Here is a 19,659-nt window from a genome sequence, read left to right on the forward strand (position 1 = left end):
GCCAAGGAATATACAAATGTTACAGACTCCATCGCGGGCTAAGAATTCTGTTCTCCGTATGCCTGCATAAAAATGTCACCCCTAAAGCTTTGAGCATCAATGTAAAACTGTTTGTGTAATGTAAAAGCGTTTAACATTCTGCACCAGGCATTCTGTGGTTTGTAAGTGAGAAATAATTACGATCGTTAACAGGTCATCATTAACGTGTTGACACCATTAATGAGATATTGAGATCATTTGGTTTAAAACTGATAAAGTCACGTAGTATGCAGTGAAGTATAATTTTCCTCTTCTTCACAAGAACATTTTGTCCATGTTTACCTCCTGAATATATTGCTAAAATGCTTGACCGTTTTCCTTTACAATGATCATGGTATGCATAGCTGAAATCACTCTCTTTGAATGGTGTTAGATTAAATGTACAAAACATAATGAAGAAGGCGGACTAAGGGTTTGGTTTTCTAACAGTTTTGAATGAAAATTGAAAACATTATGAAAGCCTAATGAACATTTGTTCTGTTTGTTTCTCGAAACAATCAACAACAGTTATAACCGGAAAGGCATTTGTGACGCAATGAGGTACAATGGACGGGATAGATCGCTTTTGTTAATGGAGGGTTCCGTCTTCCTTTAACATGTTTTACTCAGTTAATGAAATAAGTTATTTCAAAGTGAGTCTCGGTTTTAGGAAAACATTTCGGGCATGATAAAAAAGGAAATAGATTATCTTTCCCATATACCTTTCACCAACTAAATTAGCATGACTTTAGATAAAATGAGTTTTTTTAACAATTGAAAGCTAAACGGAAGGTATAGAGAGCATTTCTCTTTTCTTTGAATGGACAGATTATTTTAGTGTCTTTTCTTGATTAAGCCACTCTGATGTATTTCCAGATAATTGAAATGTTTGATGGAGTTTGGTTTGAAGCAAAACTCACGGCTTAGATGTGATTTGCAGAGGTTAGCTTTCCAGTTTCCGGTTAATTCAGTCCTGTATTAAAGTCCTCAGTAACTTAGTATAGAAAGTTAAACTTGATGCGTCTTATTTCAGCAAAGAAAATATTGTTTAACCTATTATAGCTTAAGTGGTGGCTACGCGGAAGATCGAGTGCCTTTCTTTAGGTAACTTTAATATATAAAATGCATTGCGCATTAATAATTAGCGCACACAGAAGAACAGGGCAATTGGTAGTCCAGTCCCTGAACTCTCCCGTCCGCGTCAAATATAGGGGTTGAACTCAGGCGCCTGCGTTCCACCCCTATATGGGACTCGGAAAGGAGAGTACAGGAACTGATATCTCGCAGGCTAGGGACGAATAGACTGGGCTCCAAGTCGCTCGTTTTTTCTTTGTGTCGATAAAGTTACTTGAGTGGCGGTTGTATTCGCAGGCTAGATGAGCAGTGTACCTTAAAGAGTCGAAAGACGACTGAGAGAAGATTGGGACAGCGGCAAGGGATGAAAAGTGGAAAGAAACCGCAATCTCGATTGTCATGCCTAAATGCTGAGCACTGATCAATGAAATGACTTGAATAGTATCTCAAAAGTAAATACAGGTCGAACGCTTACGCCTATAGAACTTATCACGGTTTTCGACGCCATCTTGACGAGTAGGCAAAGCGGGTAGAAATTACAGTGTTTGTATGGGAATCTGACGGCAAATATCTTCTACAAATATTGAATTCTGGACCAACTTCGTTCCCAGGGCTTTTCCCTTGGTAATTTGGAACGGGAAAAGCCCTGGGAACGAGGTTGATTCTGGACAACTTATGAATTAAAAGTTAAGATGCTTGGCAAAGTTTTTATAGACCAAGTTTGAAGGTTGTCACTGGGCTATAAAGCGTTTAGTTTCGTTTTTAATTTTTCCATACATTTGTCTAAAATTTTTCCCGCGAACCACGTCAATAAAAAAAACATGTGGGAAAAAATATAGACAAATGTATGGGGAATTAAAAATGTAACTGAACGCTTTCTAGCCCAGCTACATCCTTCAAACTCGGCAAATAAAAACTTTTGCCTAGTATCTTAACTTTACAATTCATAAGTTGTCCAGAATGCAATTTTTGTAGAAGATATTTGCCGTCGGATTCCCATACAAACACTGTAATTTCTACCCGCTTTACCTTCCCGCCTCAAGATGGCGTCGAAAACCATAATGATAAGGCCTATTGAGATGATAAGTAGCCCTGAATGATGCACAAATGATTAATTGATTTTTAAGCCTAGTTTTTTGCTAGTTTTTTGTTTCGCGACAAAGGTTCGGCTTCGGGAATATAAATTAACATCCTCAACCAAGCACTAATCCTTTTAACGCTAATTGATTAATATAGTACATTAACAACGAAACGCAGTGAAAAGTCGCCTGCAACAAGCTGATTTACAAGTGTTCATTTTATATTTTACTTACGCACCCTTCGTCGCTAATTCATTTTCAGATAAATTAATTTCGATCGCATTGTGTTTTAAGTGGCGACTAAAAGATTTACTCTCACTATACATGAAGATTACACTGGTTCGATTTGTGCCAGGCGTAGTCCTAAAAAATGTGTGGAAGCTAACAAGTTCATTAAGTTCAACCAAATTCAAAACCTTTGCCTGTCAGTGACTAACAAAGACGCTGACTTAGCCATAGTTATCAGTCCTGAGAATGCAACAAAGAGTTCTTTTAAAGACTCATCCATCATGTCTTGATGGGATTAGTCAGCAACAGCTCCACTGAGATATATGTCAACTTTACAAAGGAACGCCATGTTTAGCAAGTGCTTGCTAATTTTTATCGTTCATGACACTGTTTTGTTCACGCGGATAGCCGGGTGTTTGTTGCCGGAACATCAAAAGCGTTTCTGAAGAAGCTACCAGTATTCTTGTAAACGATGAATTATGGCAGAGAATGTAAAAAGGCCGTCAATCGGAACAATGCATTCGAAGGAAACCTGCAGAAGGATTTAGAAAATATCGAAGGTCAGAGAAAGCGAATTATGCGATCACTAAAAGAGAAGAAGTTGAATTTCATAGAAAGGAAATCAACACTTCCAAAAATTCGTTTATCAAAGCATCTCTCTCTAGATAATGCTGATTTAAGCAAGCTTTGTGAAAGGAGTCTACCTACGAAGAAAAGGTTGTCCATGCCGAATGCCATAACATATCTAGAAACGCAAAATGTTCTGCTAACGAAGCCCGGTGCAGAGAAAATTACGCCGTCATCACAGCCGGGCATATCCACAGATATGGGCATGGCTTTATCGCGCTCACCGCGGCTCACAAGAAGAACACAAAGTGACAGTCTTCAAAGCGAGACGAAAACGGTGCTAAAACAACAGCTTGGTGAAAATAGCACAGCTGATATTCCAGCTTGGAAAGACGACCAGACTGGGGACCACACAGAGGTGATGGGCCTGTTCAAGACCCGCTTGCGAGTGCAGCCGAGTTCCTTTACATCTTTCTGCTTAGGTACTCAGTTGCCTCATTCTCCTCTCTGTCAAAGACAGCAGCAGCATTCTTCCCAATTTTTGAGTCCTCTGGATATCTCAGGTAAACAGCAGAGTGTGTCGCTACCATGTTCCCCTCGTGTCCATCGCCGCCGCCGAGCAGAAAGTTTGCCGCAAGACGCGGAACCTAATCAAGAGCGGGAAGAAGTGTTCGCAGAGCTTATCAAAGCGAAACAGAAACTTCGCTCAATGAGTTTGGGCTGCGAGGAAATTTCTGAACCTAGCAAAGAGGTGGGTAGCGTTGTAAAGTGTTTCAAACAAATGACCTGCAGGCATAATTTTCCTAAGAATTTTTTCGATTGTGTTAGATTCAGATAGTGTCTTTTTTTAAATACAAAGATTCGACAATTGATAACAAGCTGAGAAAATATTTTATCGTTCAATTCTCAATTAATCCCTGGGCTTGTAATATTTAAATTAATAGCCTTTCACTTGAAACCAAGAGAGTTTATCATAAGGGCGCATCTTGCCCGCTCCAAATATCATAACTCTCGCAGGTGCCGGGACCAAAGCAAAATATTTTGCTGGTATATTGTTAATATTATTTATGAAAAATTGATCATAAGAGATGAGATGGTAAAAAACAGATCAGGAAGATGGTGCTCAGCTTTGGAATTGGGGGACAATGACACCATAGTTGAGCCTTTGGGAAGTTTCTCAATGACTGAAAGGGACTGAGTTTAAAGTTACAAGCAAACGAGATTAACTTTGAAAACTGTTCAGCCCAACAATATTTCAAAAACCCATATCGCAATCCGCTTCAATCTTCGTCAATTTTGCCCATCCGTACCTTCTTTAGTATTTGCTGTGTTATTGAAATTTTTCTTCTCTGTTTTAAAAATATATTTTTATATTTCACCGAAATTCTAGTCATTTCGTATGCCAGAATTTCTGACAGTCCCTTTAGCTAGCGCTTGTGCCGTTTTGTATTTAAACGGTACTCATTGTCGGCTAATGAAATTGTCTAATTTTAATTACAAGATTCTACCAGCTGTTATTAATGAGGGTACAGTTAATTTAAAATATTGGGATGAAATCACGACAGAAAGTATTAATTTCTCATTCTCATGTTTCTACGGTCAATTTAAATAAAGATTTCATCACCTTCATGATTAAGTCCTTCTTGTCATTTTCTTTCTTGGCTAAAAAAAGAATTTTGTTGCAATACAATTTCTCAATGCCGTCAATTCTGTATTAAGCCAACACCCAGGGAAAAAAGGGCGTTTACTGAATGATAAATAAATGAAAGTTTCGTGAGAACATGACATGTCAGTCTCGAAAAGAAATCAGTGATTTTCGATTGTTTTTCTTTGCGCCCAAAACAGGAGTTTTTGCTCTCGATTTTGCTCATTTGCGTCCACTACCAATTTATTTTTAATAATACACATCAATGAGCAGACCATAATCACTGGTATTGTGCAAAATAATAGAATGGTTTAGGTAAAAATTTCAGGGTTTGTAATTGCAAAATGTTGGAAAAACGGGTAAGAAGTAATATTTTCATCTTGGGATGAAGTGAAAGGGTCAATGGAATGTTTCCCATGGGGCGCCTTCTTCGTTTCAGTGGAAAATTGATTGATGAGATGGAATTTAGCCTGGCATCATTTAGCCTGCTTCGTGCTCCATGGCAACGTTTGACAAACGAGTCCGTGGTGTAAAACGTTTATTGTAGGAATCCAATTATATTTTTGGATTTAATTAAAAATAATGAGAAATAAATTTGCTGCCGTTCACAAAAGATGTCGCATCGTTTGTGATTACTGGGCTTCGCTAATAAGCTTACAGCCTTTTGTTTTGACTTTCGCTTACAGAGAAACACGACTCGCAATTCACATGTTTGTGAGACTTCACTTTCTTCGTAGAGGCGTCGGCATCAAGACCAAAGTTTGTCAAAAGTGACTGAACTATAAAATTCAATATAATATGACCAGTGACGGCACTAGATAATCAATCACTTTACTCTGTTATGAAGGCACTCAAAGTACGATTTAAGGATTTTTCACCATTGTTCTTGAAACAAAAGCCAAGAGAAAACTTTTTGTACAGCTAAAAATACGTAAACATTCTAAAGAAGAGCTTGTGTTTGCTATATACCTAAACTAAACGAATCTTAACTTAACAATCATTTCAAGGCAAAACCGGGAAAAGTTTCGATGGCGCAGAAGTTGTCCTTCAAGGCACTGGTCGAAAAGGATGCCATATGCAGTGAAAACATCAAGAAGGCCTTGGACATTAATTCCACGTACGACGAAGACTTAAAGAAAGGTCTGTCATGTCTGCAGAAAGAAAAGAGGAGTTTGATGAACTCGCTCACCCAAAAGAAGCTCGATTTTATTCAAAGAAAAAGCAAACTGCCATCCATTCACCGGGTCTCTTCTGTGGTTGAGAATGCCATGATGCAGAAAAAAGTTGCTGACTTTTGCAACCGTGACGGTGTTTTCTCTGGAAATGCGACAGGCCAGCGCAGCGGTTCTTTGGCACTGCAAGCGCGCCCTCATAGTCAACCTTCTAGTAACGAAATAGGCAAATTTTATAAGCGCCTAAAAGCCATCGATTCTGAAATAAGTTCAGCCGCCATGCAGGACGAAGAAGACCCGTTGAGCGATCAAGAGTCGGACAGTCCTTTTGTTACTGCTTGGCTAGCATCACCAAATGACGCGGAAAGTAACGACCTCAAAACCAGGCCAGGAAAAGGTTTCGATAGAGTAGCCTGTCAGAGACTTGCTTCACCAGGAGTAAGACTTCCACCACCACGCTCGCCAGTTTTATCCCGATTACAAACTCTAGAACCTAATGAAGGCAGCCGGTCCTTGCCTTGCTCGCCGCGTATACAAAGACGACGAGCGAACACGCTGGATACGCCAGCAAACTTTGCTCACAGTAACAGTTGGGCTAACTTGAAGACAGCTTTGGAACGCTCACTGTCGACGCCAACGACGAAGCTAGCTGCACGGCGGCGGGCGGAGTCATCACCCCTCGACTTCGAGGTAAGTTTATTTTGACGGGAATCCCAGTCATGAAGCCGCATTTCGGTTTTATTATTCATAATCTGTAAGCTTCTGTAGCACAAACGACAACAGCCGAACAAGGTACACGATTGCAAGCGGATCAGTTGGTCGCCCATAGACTTCGAAGTTAATTTATTTTGACGGGATTCCAGCCATGACGGCACAATTTGGTTTTATTGTTATTTAGTTATTTCAAGTCGGTATCGCACAAAGAAAGGAAGCCTCGCTAGACCGGAGACAAAGCAAGCGAGTGGAACTGTCTGCGTGCGGTCCAGCATTTGACTAGATGGAGGTGGTGGTTTAGCTGTTTTACTTATAGCACAACTTTTTTATCCATGTTTCATGTATAAAACATCTCCACTTTTCCAAACAATTCTTTAATTACGACAGTTTGGGCCTTAATTTACGATGTCGCATGGCAGACGAAGGGCGCGTTTATGAAAACTGTGTGGCGTTAATTTACAATTATAAAAAGATTATCTACTACTTTGAAAGGTTGTACATGAACTTGAAAACTGTTTGTCCTGTGAAAAATTTACATCACTACAACCGGTGCGCAAATCTCGTCCAGCATTTGGACTTCAACCTTTTAAAAACGTTCTTAGCATTGTTGCAGAAATATGAATCAGAGTACTTAGCTTTTTACATGGATATTTTTGTACAGTCGGTCGTGTTTTTGTTTTGTGCCTTGTTTTGTGGGAAGAATGTTCTACATTGAATTGAAATAAAAATGACATTATTAGTAAATGGGTGCACGTGCACTGGTATCACTCTTAGAGGTGAGGATATAATAATAATAATAATAATAATAATAATAATAATAATAATAATAATAATAATAAACCACGCCAGAATTATCAAAGACGGTACTAGCCCCCTATGCAGGATGTGTAACAAATACGACGAAACAATCGACCATATCGTGTCTGGGTGCCCTGAACTTGCGAAAACAGAATACATCCACCGACACGATAAAGCAGCCGCGTATATACACAACTATAATATATAATATAGAGACATCAGAAAAGTGGTATGACCATGAACCGGAAACAGTTACAGAAAATGAGGATGTCACAATATTATGGGACATGCCCATACACACAGACAGGAAAATAACAGCCAACAGACCAGATATAGCGATTAAAGATCACAAAACGAAAACCTGTAAATTTATTGACATGGCAGTACCATCAGACAGAAACACATCCGTGAAAGTCACTGAAAAACTATCTAAATATAAGGACTTGGAAATCGAAACAAGCCGAATGTGGGGCATGAGAACGGAAACGATACCAGTTATCATTGGAGCACTTGGAGCTATCAAAAAGGGACTAGAGAGTTATATTGGAAGAATCCCCGGCCAAATAAGCATCAGTGAACTGCAGAAGATAACCTTGCTGAGTACAGCGCATATTTTGAGGAGGGTGTTGTCAAGCTAAAAACTGACTACCCTTTAGTGCCCCAGGACCATGGTTTGGTCTCGGCGCTAAGGACTTTATTACGTAAGGAACATAACAATAATAATAATAATAATAATAAGGTTTTTTGGGCGCATTTAAAAAACTCAATGCGCTTACATTTCTCTATTAAAAAATTAGCTAAAACTAATATAATGTTATAATTTTTCTAAGACACTAAAAAATAAAAGAAGTGAAACAACTAATCAAAGGAAAAAATTAAGGTTATATAAAACTAGGTTAGCCCAATAAAAATAGATCAACAATAAAATTTCCGAAACAATTAATTGATACAATTAATTTCTAAGAACTGCAAAGTTATTTCCTAAGCAACATTCATTCCCAACAACAGGTGAAGTCGTAAGTCAAAAACAAACCAGTTTTATGTGACTCCAATTATAAACGACATACCATTAGTTTTTTTTTTAAAAAAAGGAGCTAATTAATGCTTATTCATCATTGTCATCATCATCATTATCATTATCATTACCATTACTATTTCTGTATTCACGAACCTCCGCTAGTGACAAGGTGTTCAGAACGTCATAGCAGAAAAGAAACGACATGTTTTTATTTTATTTCAGCCTTGAAAACAACATGTGATTCTTGCTGATTGTTCTGTTAGGCAGAGTTACAAAATAAGGGTCAAAAAACAGGGTCAGGGTTTGAAGGCCTCAGCCGTTTAGCAGCAAATAAACAAATTAACGTTTGCCAAGTCTTAACAGTAAAGAGATTTATTCTGTAAACTTTTATGTTAGAATAACGGTAGGCCAGCCAGTTCCAGTAGTGCCTCATAGGCGTTTGTCTTTTTCTGTCTATTTTCTCTATTTTCTGCTATCTGATGCAAATGTACCAGACTGTGTGTTACCTCACCTGAAAAAGTGAAATATATAATTAGTAGCCAGAATTCCAGGCAAAACTATGTAACAAATGACAAGCGCAGTTAAAGTTCCGCAAGCAAAATAAAAAAGGGTTGGAATCTCTGGGGTATCGAAAAAATGGCATTTTGTTGAGTCGACTGTGGATCACTTATGACTAATTTCCTTTTTTTCCATTTTTCAGGATGTGGACAAAGGGAAGCTTTCGCCGCGAGGACCATCTTCGCCACAGATCAGAAGATTACGCGACTTTCAGCCTACTGGAGCCGACCAATCACTGGCCACTCAAGAAGACGCATTCCACTTACCAAGACTAATAAACGCGCGCGCCTCACTTCCAGTTATATCAAAAGACAGCGGAGCAGAGAGGAGCAGAAGGAGAGTCGACAGCCTGACCACAGATAAAACTGCAAACGACTTATCTCCGCGGAGAGAGGCATTTAACCAACGAAGTGTTTCACCAAAACCTGCGGAAAAGCAGTGGTTCAGTGAGACTTCTTCCAAAGCTGAATTGCCTGAAGGTGAGGCGGAAAATACCAAAGACTCGACAAGGCTGGAGAATGATGATCCACTTTTATGGAGCAGCGACGACGACGGGGATGATGATGATGATGATGATGAAGATGATGAGACTAGCCTACACCCCTTCGCAGCGCAGAACGAGAAGAAGCTTCATTCCTTGGAAGAGATCAAACACACTCGCTATCTGCGTATGAAAAGTGCGCACCACTGGTTACCAAAGACGGGGAATGTGCCGAAAAATTTGCTATCGGCGTCCATTATTGTCGGGCACACTAAGGCAGTCAGTCTTGATGTGGAAGATCGATCCTGCACTGAGGAAAACGAAGACGGCGAAATGAGCGATAGTACTGAACAATTCAAAACAATCGAGAAAGGGGAAAATGGCCATGAAATGAACAAGGGTGGCAACTGCAATTCAAACCTTGATACGGTCAATTAGAAGAGTTTTTAGTTGCAGTTTTGCCCACTGTGTGACTTTTTTCCCAGGCCTGTTCCGAAAAGGGTTGACAGCGACGAATATAGAGGCCTAGGAACTAGCAAATTGCAGTTAAGCGTTTCTTGCCGATCGATCGTTAAAAAAATAGGCTTGTGTGTTTATAGAAGCTGCAGAGCAACGAGGAGAACTGGTTCTACTCTCACGGCGCAATTTTGATTGGATGATAGAAATCGAAGATTTGAAAAATATGGCATTTGTTCTCCGACTGAGTTTAACAATGCATTTGTAAATATTTTTTGTGTAAATACTAGTGAGAAAACAGTGTACATCAGCAAAATTTAAAATTCAAAGACGTCCGGGAAGGGACTGACGTTGTTTGTAATACTTAAAAAGACTGAAAAGATATATAATAAACTATTCTGGCTTGATGAGAAATATTGGTCAGCAAGTTTCAACAAACCAACTCGGCAGTTTGGCCTTTTATTCATGATAATTTACTAACTTTGTACGGAATTTTTAAGTTATTATAATCACACTGAAGCAGATGAACCCATAATTTTGTTCAAGTGAAGATCGTTTAAGGCAATCCTAACTGACTGTACGCCCAGGGGGGGTACTCTGGCTTGTAAATGACGGGGATAATCGAAGGATATTTTTGGGTTTGAAATTTTCGATTCCGGGATTTTTTTGGGTTGGAAAATTTGGCAAGTATTTTTTTGGGTGACTAGATTTAAATAGGGGATTTTTTGGGGTATTAAAAACGAACTAAAGCGCCTTAGCTTGGCGCGGCCTTGGCGTATTTATGGTATGATGGATAAACAAACACGAGCGTTCAATTTTTTAAGTTTTTCTTTGTGTTATACAATTATTGCCCCTCCTGGCAATTTAGGGGTAATTTGACAAGGGATTTTTTTGGGTGTTATTTTTGGTCCAGGGATTTTGTTGGGTAACGTTGGAAGACGTTGACGTTGGAAGGATTTTTTGGGGTCCTGAGTTTTGCCTCCATTCGATCATCCCCGTCATTTACAAGCCGAAGTACCCCCCCCCCCCCCCCCCGTTATCGATCTCAGTGATCAGTTTTCTACACATTTTTTTGAAAACTTTATCACCTATTTTTGCGTCTTTCAGTGATATGCGAACTCTGACATTCAATCCTCAACCAACCTTTTACGCTTTTTGCTGCCGTCAATCATCTTAGCGGACCTCTCGGGTAACAGAAGTTCACTTCAACCGGGTCAAAAGGTTACGGTTTGTCTGTTGTGATTGGTCGATTTTGTTCCATTTTCTCTGTTTCTTTCTTTCATGGTTCGTTGGATGTCGCCATAATAATGATTGAAGGCCGCGAAAAACGGAATCGTTAGTTGGATTTTGAATTTACAAAAGTGTGGAAACTGAAAACATGACAGCACAGCGTCATCCCTCAAACGTGATCGATAAAATCATTGGCTGTAGTTTGCAAAGTATGAATATCAGTTCACTATCAAATAAGATTTTGATAGATTACGTCCAACGTGTCACGACGAATAATTGTTTTTCTTTTTTAATATTTCACGGAATATTCTTTTGGAAAATCACGATTCACGAGGAAAAAACAGCCATTTCACATTTCACGGGGAAAATATAAGGCCATTCACGAAAAACGGCAATATAAATCTTAACCACCCCCAACAAACATGTCATATGTTCCACCTCTTTCAAAATGCTACTGAAAAATAAAATCTTTTACTCCAAATCTGGGAGGTTCCGGAAAGTCGAACACTTCTTGGCGCGGAGTTGGCGGGCGTATTGAAGGGACACATTTGCTTGGCTTATATAATGCAGTCATTGCCGCTGACCGTTTACTTCGGGGGCCCTAAAAAGAACATGGCTGCCATAATGGCGGCGCTCTGCGCTCGAAATTGGGAAGTTTTCCAGCCTTTCAAAGGTGAGCACTTCTTATTTTACTTCCATTTAGCTTTTATATAAACAGTACAAGTAATTAGGAGCCGGAAGCTTTAAAATACCGCAGCAGTCTTGCAGAGATTCCCAATAAAAGAGACGTGTAGAAGAAAGAAGCTAACATGAGCTAAAAAATAACTAAAAGCATAGTTAGTAGAGGTCCCCTCTACTAACTATGCTAAAAGTGGCTATAAGCCACTAAACTCGGAAAAGTTATTATGAAACAAGAATCGAAAACAACAAACTGACAAATAAAGGTTTGCTAATACAAATGATGTTATACTTCCCAAACTTCTGTTTACTTTACTTTGATTGTCATCAAATACTGATCGAGAGCAGACCGAAAGGCCAAGAGATAGAGTTCCCATCTGTTGCAAATTGATTTCTTTCTTTTTATTTTTCCTTTTTGTTATTTGAAGGTAACGTAAAATAATAATAATAATAATATCATTGGCTATAGGTCGAGCGATTTTTTTCACCAAATTGTACTGAAATAAATTCATCTTTAGCTGAGTGTTTTGGGTTAGTTTTTTTCTAACTGGTTCTAAAAAACCAAAGGTTTACGGTCTCGGCTTATAGCTGAAGAAATATCATAATGTTATTTCAAGAAAACTGACATTAATACAATATTTCGGTTGGTGACTAAGCATGTTAATTTTATGTAATTTAACAAGAAATGTAGGTATCAGAGAAAAGGTCTAATTCTCTAGAGGCCTTAAAACACTTGCACGCATTGCGGGCATATGTCTAACAGGAAACGAGTGAAGGAGTGAAGGAGTGAAGGAGTGAATTCACTTCGCCCACTACAACTCTTTTCCGAGTTAAAAATGGGAGCAAAAACAGAATGGAGTGCCACTTTTGAAGACGGTGTATCTAGCGGCCTGGTGGTTTTCAAAGTAAAAGAAGACTAGATTCACTACATATTTCGCAATTTGCAGCACCATGTCCACACAACTCGAGTAAAACGATAAACATTTGCTTACCGCCAATTCGCTCTTTGCCCGGCATCGGCAGAAATGAATGAAATGAATACTGCAGATTTATCGACAGCAACATCAAGAGTTATTCAACCAAGATCCTCCACAATTATTCAGGAAAACTTCTTTGTGCAAAAAAACATCCAGTTTTCACCACAGTTCTGCACACATTCAGTATAATCCAAACTTTAAGGTGGATCCTTCACCAACTGCTCTTTCAATTTTTCAGTGCCCAACTCCCTCTATGACGGGCGCCTGCAGGGAATCATGGAAGTTGTATTCATCAAACCGTGCGTGAGACTTAGCAACGATGAATACAACTACCGTGATTCCCTGCAGGTGCGTGCCACAGAGGGAATTGGCCATTCAGGTGAACTTCAAAAGCTTTGATTCAACAGTCAAAATGTTTTGCAAGCAGGGTTTTGATTCAGAATGCTGGTTTGAATTGTCTTTAAGGACCTTTTTGCTAGATTGTGAAAAGGATTTTATCGAAGATTAACTAGATTTGCCATGTTTGAAGATTCTGTAAACTGTTTTACACATGCCGGTTAGTGCCGCTTGTATGTATGTTTTTCACGCATTAATTGAGAGGTCAATTAAATCGCCTTTAAATGGTTTTCTTCTGAAAACTTTGAGATCGCTTGTTGTTGAGATCACTTCGTGTGTATATACTAAAACAATTATTCTTTCAAATCTTAGTAAATAGTGGAAGAATATTCACCTTGCCGCTCGGCGGCTCTGTGATATTCTACCGTTAGTCACCTTGTTTTCAAAGAATAATTGTTAAGTATTGTGCATTATTGCATTGTTCACTAGGTCTTTGGTGTGTAGATTAAGTGGCTTGTTTGGCTCGGAGTTAACAGACAATTTTTACTTGGGGACTAATCTTCAAATTGAGGGCTTACTAACTTCAGGCTGGGGGCTAACAGATTGGGGGCTAATCATCTTGGTGGCTAAATGACCAGATACCTTGTGCTTGCTTTGACTCTCATATAAATCCCACCATGTGTTTCTTTCCCTGTGATGTTTGCTGTTCTTTTTGCACAAATATTTTGCAAAGTTATCCAGCTGCCAGACTTTTCTAGTCTCTAAAGGTGGAAAACTACCATAACTAACTTCTGCTCATGTGGGATAGGTTTACCTGGAGTCATCATGCAAAGTCGGACAGCGGCTAAGAAATCTGCAGGCCACACAAAGAACAAGCAACATCACAATAGGAAAAGGAAAGGCAAGAATTATGGACCAAAGAGATTTGAAGGTAGGTTAAACATGCTTAACATTGTGGGAGGCATGGTGGCTTAATGGTTAGTGCGCCAGTATCAAGTCAATCAAGTGGATCAAGTGGTCCAGGTTTGAGCCCTGGCCTGCGTAGGTGTGTTGTGTTCTAAGGCAAGACACTTTTCTCTAATAGTGCCTCTCTTCACCCAGGTGTATAAATTGGTACCGGCAACATAAATTATGTTGCCATTATGCTTGGGGGTTACCCTGCAATGGACTTACATCCCATTCAGGGGGGAGTAGAAATATTCCTAGCAGCTTAATTTTACAGAAACCGGTATAAGCCCCAGCAGTATGGGCCGCATGGCTCGAGGCTTCCTTTTCCCCTTTAAACATGCCTGCACCTCACAGGGAAATGAGGTTATGTTTAAGGTTATACATGCAACTACCAATCTTGGATTGGAATGTTGCCATACATACTCAAATTCATGCTAAGTGCTATCTATAATCCATCAATATTTTTTCTTGTGTGTGTTTGGTTTAAAATCATGATGCAGCCAAAACTGGGGAATATCAGATGATGTCCCCATGTCGTAGTGATATTCGCCAGTTTTCAAGCTTTGTGTTTTATGTTTGACATTTAGTATTCATTCCAAGTAAATTGCTAAACTGGATAGAATCAAGCATTTTGAACAGACATAGGTAGAATTACTTTGACAACATCTTAGAGAAAAGATCAGCCAAAACAGGAGCCTTGTGTTAAAATATTTCAATAGTCTCCACTCTCCAATACCTTCAAGATCGCAGTTTTCCTTGAGTGCCACTCTTGGGCAACTGTTCACTTTTTGGAACAGATAATATCAGCAGACAAATATCAGTGCATTTATGTGTACCTGATATCCTAACATAAGCGACAGACAGTTTTCAAAGAAAGGGGAAACTTTGCCTATCATTATTCTTATAAATTCTCATTATTGTTGTTTTGTTTTTTCATCTTGACATCCCAGAAGTGCCAAAACTGCTTATAAATATGGATTTGTATTTACTCAAAACTAACAAAACAAATGTTGTTGGTCAAAATTATGTAAATTTGTTGTCAAAAGATAACATCATTTTCCTTTGTTTTAATAGGTGAACGTGTAACTCCAGGTACTATTCTTATGAGACAGAGAAAGAAAGAACTCAGATGTTACCCCGGACTAAATGTAAGATGTCAGAAAGTTTTTTTTATAGTATGCTTGTCAACAGTTAATATTGTTAATGAATGGTTATCAAACATATATGTGAGAAATCTTGCTTTTTAGCAATTTGACGGAACAGAAAGCATCAAATGCTAATTTCAAAGCAGAATTTTTTACAATCCCTCAGGGCGGCTGTTGATACCAGTCCTGCAACTCTCAGTCTGTCTAAAACTTTCTAAATCTTAGCCTTTGGGAAGTGGAGAGGGGTGTTAGGGTGCACTTACTTCAATTTCATAGTCTGAGTAGTTCTAAATAATCCTGGGTATGTTGTGGTTAATTTGATTTTTGGTTTAAAATTTTCAAACCAGTTTGATTTTTAATTCCCTTTGTTTCAGATATTGATAATGAATATGAGACAATAGGGACCTTTAGACTGTACTACGAGAACGAGATTGAGTACGAGTATGAGTTTTCAGTAAAAACCCGCGTGTAAGAACCTAGGCATTTAAGAACCTTCTGGCAGAAATTTGCTTTTATAATACCCCAAAATATAAGAACCTGTTTAGCCAAACAAATTCCTACAGGTTCTTATATGTAGGGTTTAACTATTTAATTTATATATATTTTTTACCAAAAACCAGATTAAGGTGATGTTACTGGGGTATATACAGTATGTTGTTGGACTTTTGGTAACATGAATGCATTAATAAATATTTATAATGAAGAACAGACCAGATTTTATACTATTTTCTGATAATCAACAACAATGTCTACTCAGTAGAAATTAAGAACCTGATTAAGAACCTACTTAGCCTAAACTGTCAATAAGTACCCCATAATTACAAGAACCTGTTTTGCCAAACTCTAAAAAAATAGGTTCTTACACGCGGGTTTTTACTGTATGTGTGCCTTTTTTATCACACCAATCTTAACCCTGATATTTATTTTTGTGTTAGTCAACGACAGGAAAGAGTTACAGTTCTCAAAATTCCAAAGGCTTACTCGTACTTGATTTCGTACTTGTAGCCCAATCTAATTTTAATTTTCTGGTTTGAAAAATTGTAAGCCAAAAAATAATTTAACAAATTAAATAAAAATTAACTATTTTTTTTTCTCTTTATCTCCCTCTTTTGCTACCTTCTCAGAAATACTACTCCTTGCACTTTCCTTTTCCACCCTCCCAGAGCCTACCCATCCCCTGTTCTCCAGGGGTTCCTGCATGGTGAACTCAGAAATATTATTGCTCCTCAAATTTTCAGGTTGGAATTGGTAAGGACAGCACATTGTATGCACTGGTGGAAGGATTTGTGAGATTTAAAATTGAACGTGCTCCTCCCTATCATTGGTGCTTGGGACAACAAGAACCTTTTGAGGAGAAAAAATATATAAGTATCATACCAAGAGAGCCATTCAAAGGACCCAAGCTGGTTCCAGTTCGGGATGTGTATAAAATTGCTGACTGACAATATCTACATGAAGTGTACATTAAAAAAATAGTCTGGATATCAGACACAATTTTCTCAACTCAAGAGACTAATCTCATTCCCAGATCAATTTTGGAGAAAGTCGAGAAAGTCCGAGGCAAGATCTGGTCAGGTTCGAATAGTTCTTACTACAGAGTTACTGTTAGTGTTTCTGATTGGTGATAACTTGGTTTTGAAGTTGTTACTTGCAAGGATGTTACGTAAATCTAATATATCAAACGCAAGAGACACTGTTTGATCGGGATATCCGAACACCGAGAAGAGAGTTGAAAATACGACGCGGAGCGGGGTATTTCTGACAAAATTCGAGGTCCTATTTCTGAAACTTTCACCTCTCATCTTAATTAAGAAATTAAAATTATTTACTGTTTTCCGGGATCTTTTTCCGAGGTTAAGAATATTTAAAATTCGACGTTTCGATCAGTTTCACTGATCTTCTTCAGGCTGTTGTTAAAATGACAATATGGCGGAAATGAGAAACAGTCCGCCATATTGTCATTTTAACAACAGCCTGAAGAAGATCAGTGAAACTGATCGAAACGTCGAATTTTAAATATTCTTAACCTCGGAAAAGATCCCGGAAAACAGTGAATAATTTTAAAATTCGAGGTGTTTGAATGGCCGATGAAACACTTTCTCGGGTGTTTGATATCTCCTCTCAATCAAAACAAAAACTACGGAGTAAACGGAGAAATAAAATTGTCACAATCTGTGCTAATTAACACCGGGTATCCAAACCTCCTTCACGGTTATGATTTCCTTTGTTTTAATTTGGTGAATTATTAAAGTGTTTTTAAAAGAAGTTTGCTTCGCTTCGCGATCTCTGTGCAGTTTCGTCATCAGTTAGAATTTTCTCAGGTCACATGTTAAATGTCTCATGGACAAGGAAAGAATTGAGAGTGAAGTTATTTAATGTCTAATAATAAAAAATAGATTTCTAACACTTGTCGTTTTCTTTAACACTAGAGTTAATTTAGTTTAGTTTAACGTATTCGTCACTATGCTGTATCGCTAAGCTTGCGCTAAACTGGTAACCAGACCGTCGCGTTTTGCCTTTTATCTTTAAAGCCTTAACCAAACTGCAACGCAAGTGGACGTAAGTTTTCAACTTGCGTCTCCGTTTGGCCGGGACTTGCGTTGACTTGCGATGACTTGCGTTCACTTTGGTCGAGATCAAATTTGCACTTCAGTTAACGAAAGTTTTTCACTGTTTGGCCACCCATTGCAAGTCAACGCATTTGTCGCAGTTTAAATTGCACCTCGTAGCATTTTAAATGACTTTCTGCAAACTTGTGTGCACTTGCGACTAAACTTGCAAGTCCGTTTGGCCACCCAACGCAAGTCTGTTCGCAAGTTGAACTTGCGACTACTTGCGTTACCGTTTGGTCAGTGCTTAAGATAATAATACATTGCCAAACGTTTTGAACACAATTTCTAATTAATTAAATTTCTTTGCTTCCATACGACCAGACAAAGACAAAACAAAGTTAAAAGAGTGAATTACAAGTTGGTTGAATTTGTTTTTCTTCATGCTTTTCATCACGTGATCGTACCGTTGGCCAATACCCATCCAGCTCGCGCTCCCCTTGAAATCAAGGTACTTCGTGACAGACAACGACCCTCGAAGGAGCGATGTGTGACTTGGTCTGATTGACAGAACGAACATTACAGGATCTGTGCATTAAAGGGGGAGAGGTGCTCGCAGTTATTTGCCTATACTGGGTACATTTTGCAGGCTTCAGGTATACAAAAAGTAGGGATTTCCTAAGTTGCAGTATATAAAAGGGGTATGTGAATCTGTCTTTCAGGTATTTAAAAGCATAGGCGGCGGAGCAGGGGAGACGAAGGCTGTCCCCCCCCCCCCAAACGAGATTTTGGGACGCTTAGCCCCCCCCCCCCCCTCCACACGTTTTGGCAGATATGTCCAGGATTGAACGCTAATGAGATGCACGTTCCTCATGACAGGCATCACAAAGTGTCCTTATTAATACAAATTCACCAAAACACACCAAATTTTGTCAAATATGAAGTAATATGGAAATGTCAAATAACACAGTCAAACATGAAGTACTCATTAAACAATACTTGCGTTCAATCCTAGACATAAGTGAGTTGCTGGAACGGAAAAAAGTTGCCTCTGAAATGAGCCTTTAATTGCGGGCCCAAGAGAGGCCCGCAACCCTAATCTTTACAGTGACCAGCGGATTGCGTTTTACGCGTGCGCACCACGTTTATAAACCGAATAGAGAAGCGGAAGTTGACAATTTTTGTTCTTCCACTAAGCACGATCGGAATGCGAAAATGTGTCAATCACGACAGTTTGTCGTAACACCGGAAGAGAAAAATCTGTTCTCCCAGAACGAATGCGAAAAATAAGTTAATCTCTCAACAGCTTGTCGCATAAGATCTAAACTTTCTGTCACATGGAAGGCGTTATGTGTTGCTTATTGTTGAGAAATTCGTTATAACACTGACAACATAGCGAGTTTACCGACTGAGAAAAATTCACATCCCGATCAGTTCACACCGCGTGCTCGATCGACAATCAAAAGATAACTTTGATCGGTTCGCGGCAATAAGCAAAATTATAAACATGCATTCCCGTTACTCGGAATAATTGTCTTTTGTCCATTTTATCATTTATTTATCGACACAGATAAATTACGGGAAAGCAAATGATTCCAACAACGGTTATTGTCGAGAAATTTGTTATAACACTTACAACATAGCGAGTTTACCGACTGAGAAAAATCACATCTCAGCACCGCAAAAATCCTTGCGTGACGCGTTACTTAGACTAACCGCGCGTAGAAGGACTTTGAGAAAGTCTACGCGTTACTCAGAATAATTGTCTTTTGTCCATAGTACCTTGCCTTCTATGTGCGTCAAGGCCCGCACTTTTTAACCTGTGGTTACCAATAGTTTATATCCGTATGGACTTTTTACCAACTTATTAAATGTAGATGTAGATTTCAACAAACAGACGCACCTGCGCACCTGGTGGCTGTATCCATTCCAAGACCAAGTGGATTAGAAGAAAAGTTTACTCGTTGAAGTGGTAACCAACTTGTATG

General features: G+C 38.9%; 2 protein-coding genes across 2 annotated transcripts; both read left to right on the plus strand.

Moving 5' to 3' along the window:
- The first annotated feature begins 2,871 nt into the window (after positions 1 to 2,871).
- LOC144642368 (uncharacterized) lies at positions 2,872 to 9,790 on the plus strand. The gene is made up of 2 exons (XM_078501333.1): positions 2,872 to 3,721; positions 9,027 to 9,790. The coding sequence occupies exons 1-2, from the start codon at positions 2,872 to 2,874 to the stop codon at positions 9,788 to 9,790; spliced, it is 1,614 nt and encodes a 537-aa protein (XP_078357459.1).
- A 1,844-nt stretch (positions 9,791 to 11,634) lies between these two features.
- On the plus strand, positions 11,635 to 17,528 carry LOC144641613 (large ribosomal subunit protein bL27-like). The gene is made up of 5 exons (XM_078500659.1): positions 11,635 to 11,711; positions 13,838 to 13,960; positions 15,052 to 15,125; positions 16,361 to 16,895; positions 17,195 to 17,528. Exons 1-4 carry the CDS (start codon positions 11,651 to 11,653, stop codon positions 16,562 to 16,564), a joined length of 462 nt encoding a protein of 153 aa, XP_078356785.1. The 5' UTR covers positions 11,635 to 11,650; the 3' UTR covers positions 16,565 to 16,895; positions 17,195 to 17,528.
- The last annotated feature ends 2,131 nt before the right edge of the window (positions 17,529 to 19,659 follow it).

The sequence above is a fragment of the Oculina patagonica genome, chromosome 2 (assembly GCF_052425735.1).
Source record: "Oculina patagonica isolate OP01 chromosome 2, crgOcupat, whole genome shotgun sequence".
Taxonomy (NCBI): Eukaryota; Metazoa; Cnidaria; class Anthozoa; order Scleractinia; family Oculinidae; genus Oculina; species Oculina patagonica.

What these genes read in the sequence shown, in the direction of transcription:
- LOC144642368 (XM_078501333.1), top strand. Translation starts at nt 2,872, where the DNA reads ATGAATTATGGCAGAGAATGTAAAAAGGCCGTCAATCGGAACAATGCA. An exon ending in TGAACCTAGCAAAGAGGTGG is followed by an intron (nt 3,722 to 9,026) that starts GTAGCGTTGTAA and finishes ATGTGGACAAAG; the next exon opens with GGAAGCTTTCGCCGCGAGGA.
- LOC144641613 (XM_078500659.1), top strand. Translation starts at nt 11,651, where the DNA reads ATGGCTGCCATAATGGCGGCGCTCTGCGCTCGAAATTGGGAAGTTTTC. An exon ending in AGTTTTCCAGCCTTTCAAAG is followed by an intron (nt 11,712 to 13,837) that starts GTGAGCACTTCT and finishes CATGTGGGATAG; the next exon opens with GTTTACCTGGAGTCATCATG. An exon ending in GATGTTACCCCGGACTAAAT is followed by an intron (nt 15,126 to 16,360) that starts GTAAGATGTCAG and finishes TCAAATTTTCAG; the next exon opens with GTTGGAATTGGTAAGGACAG.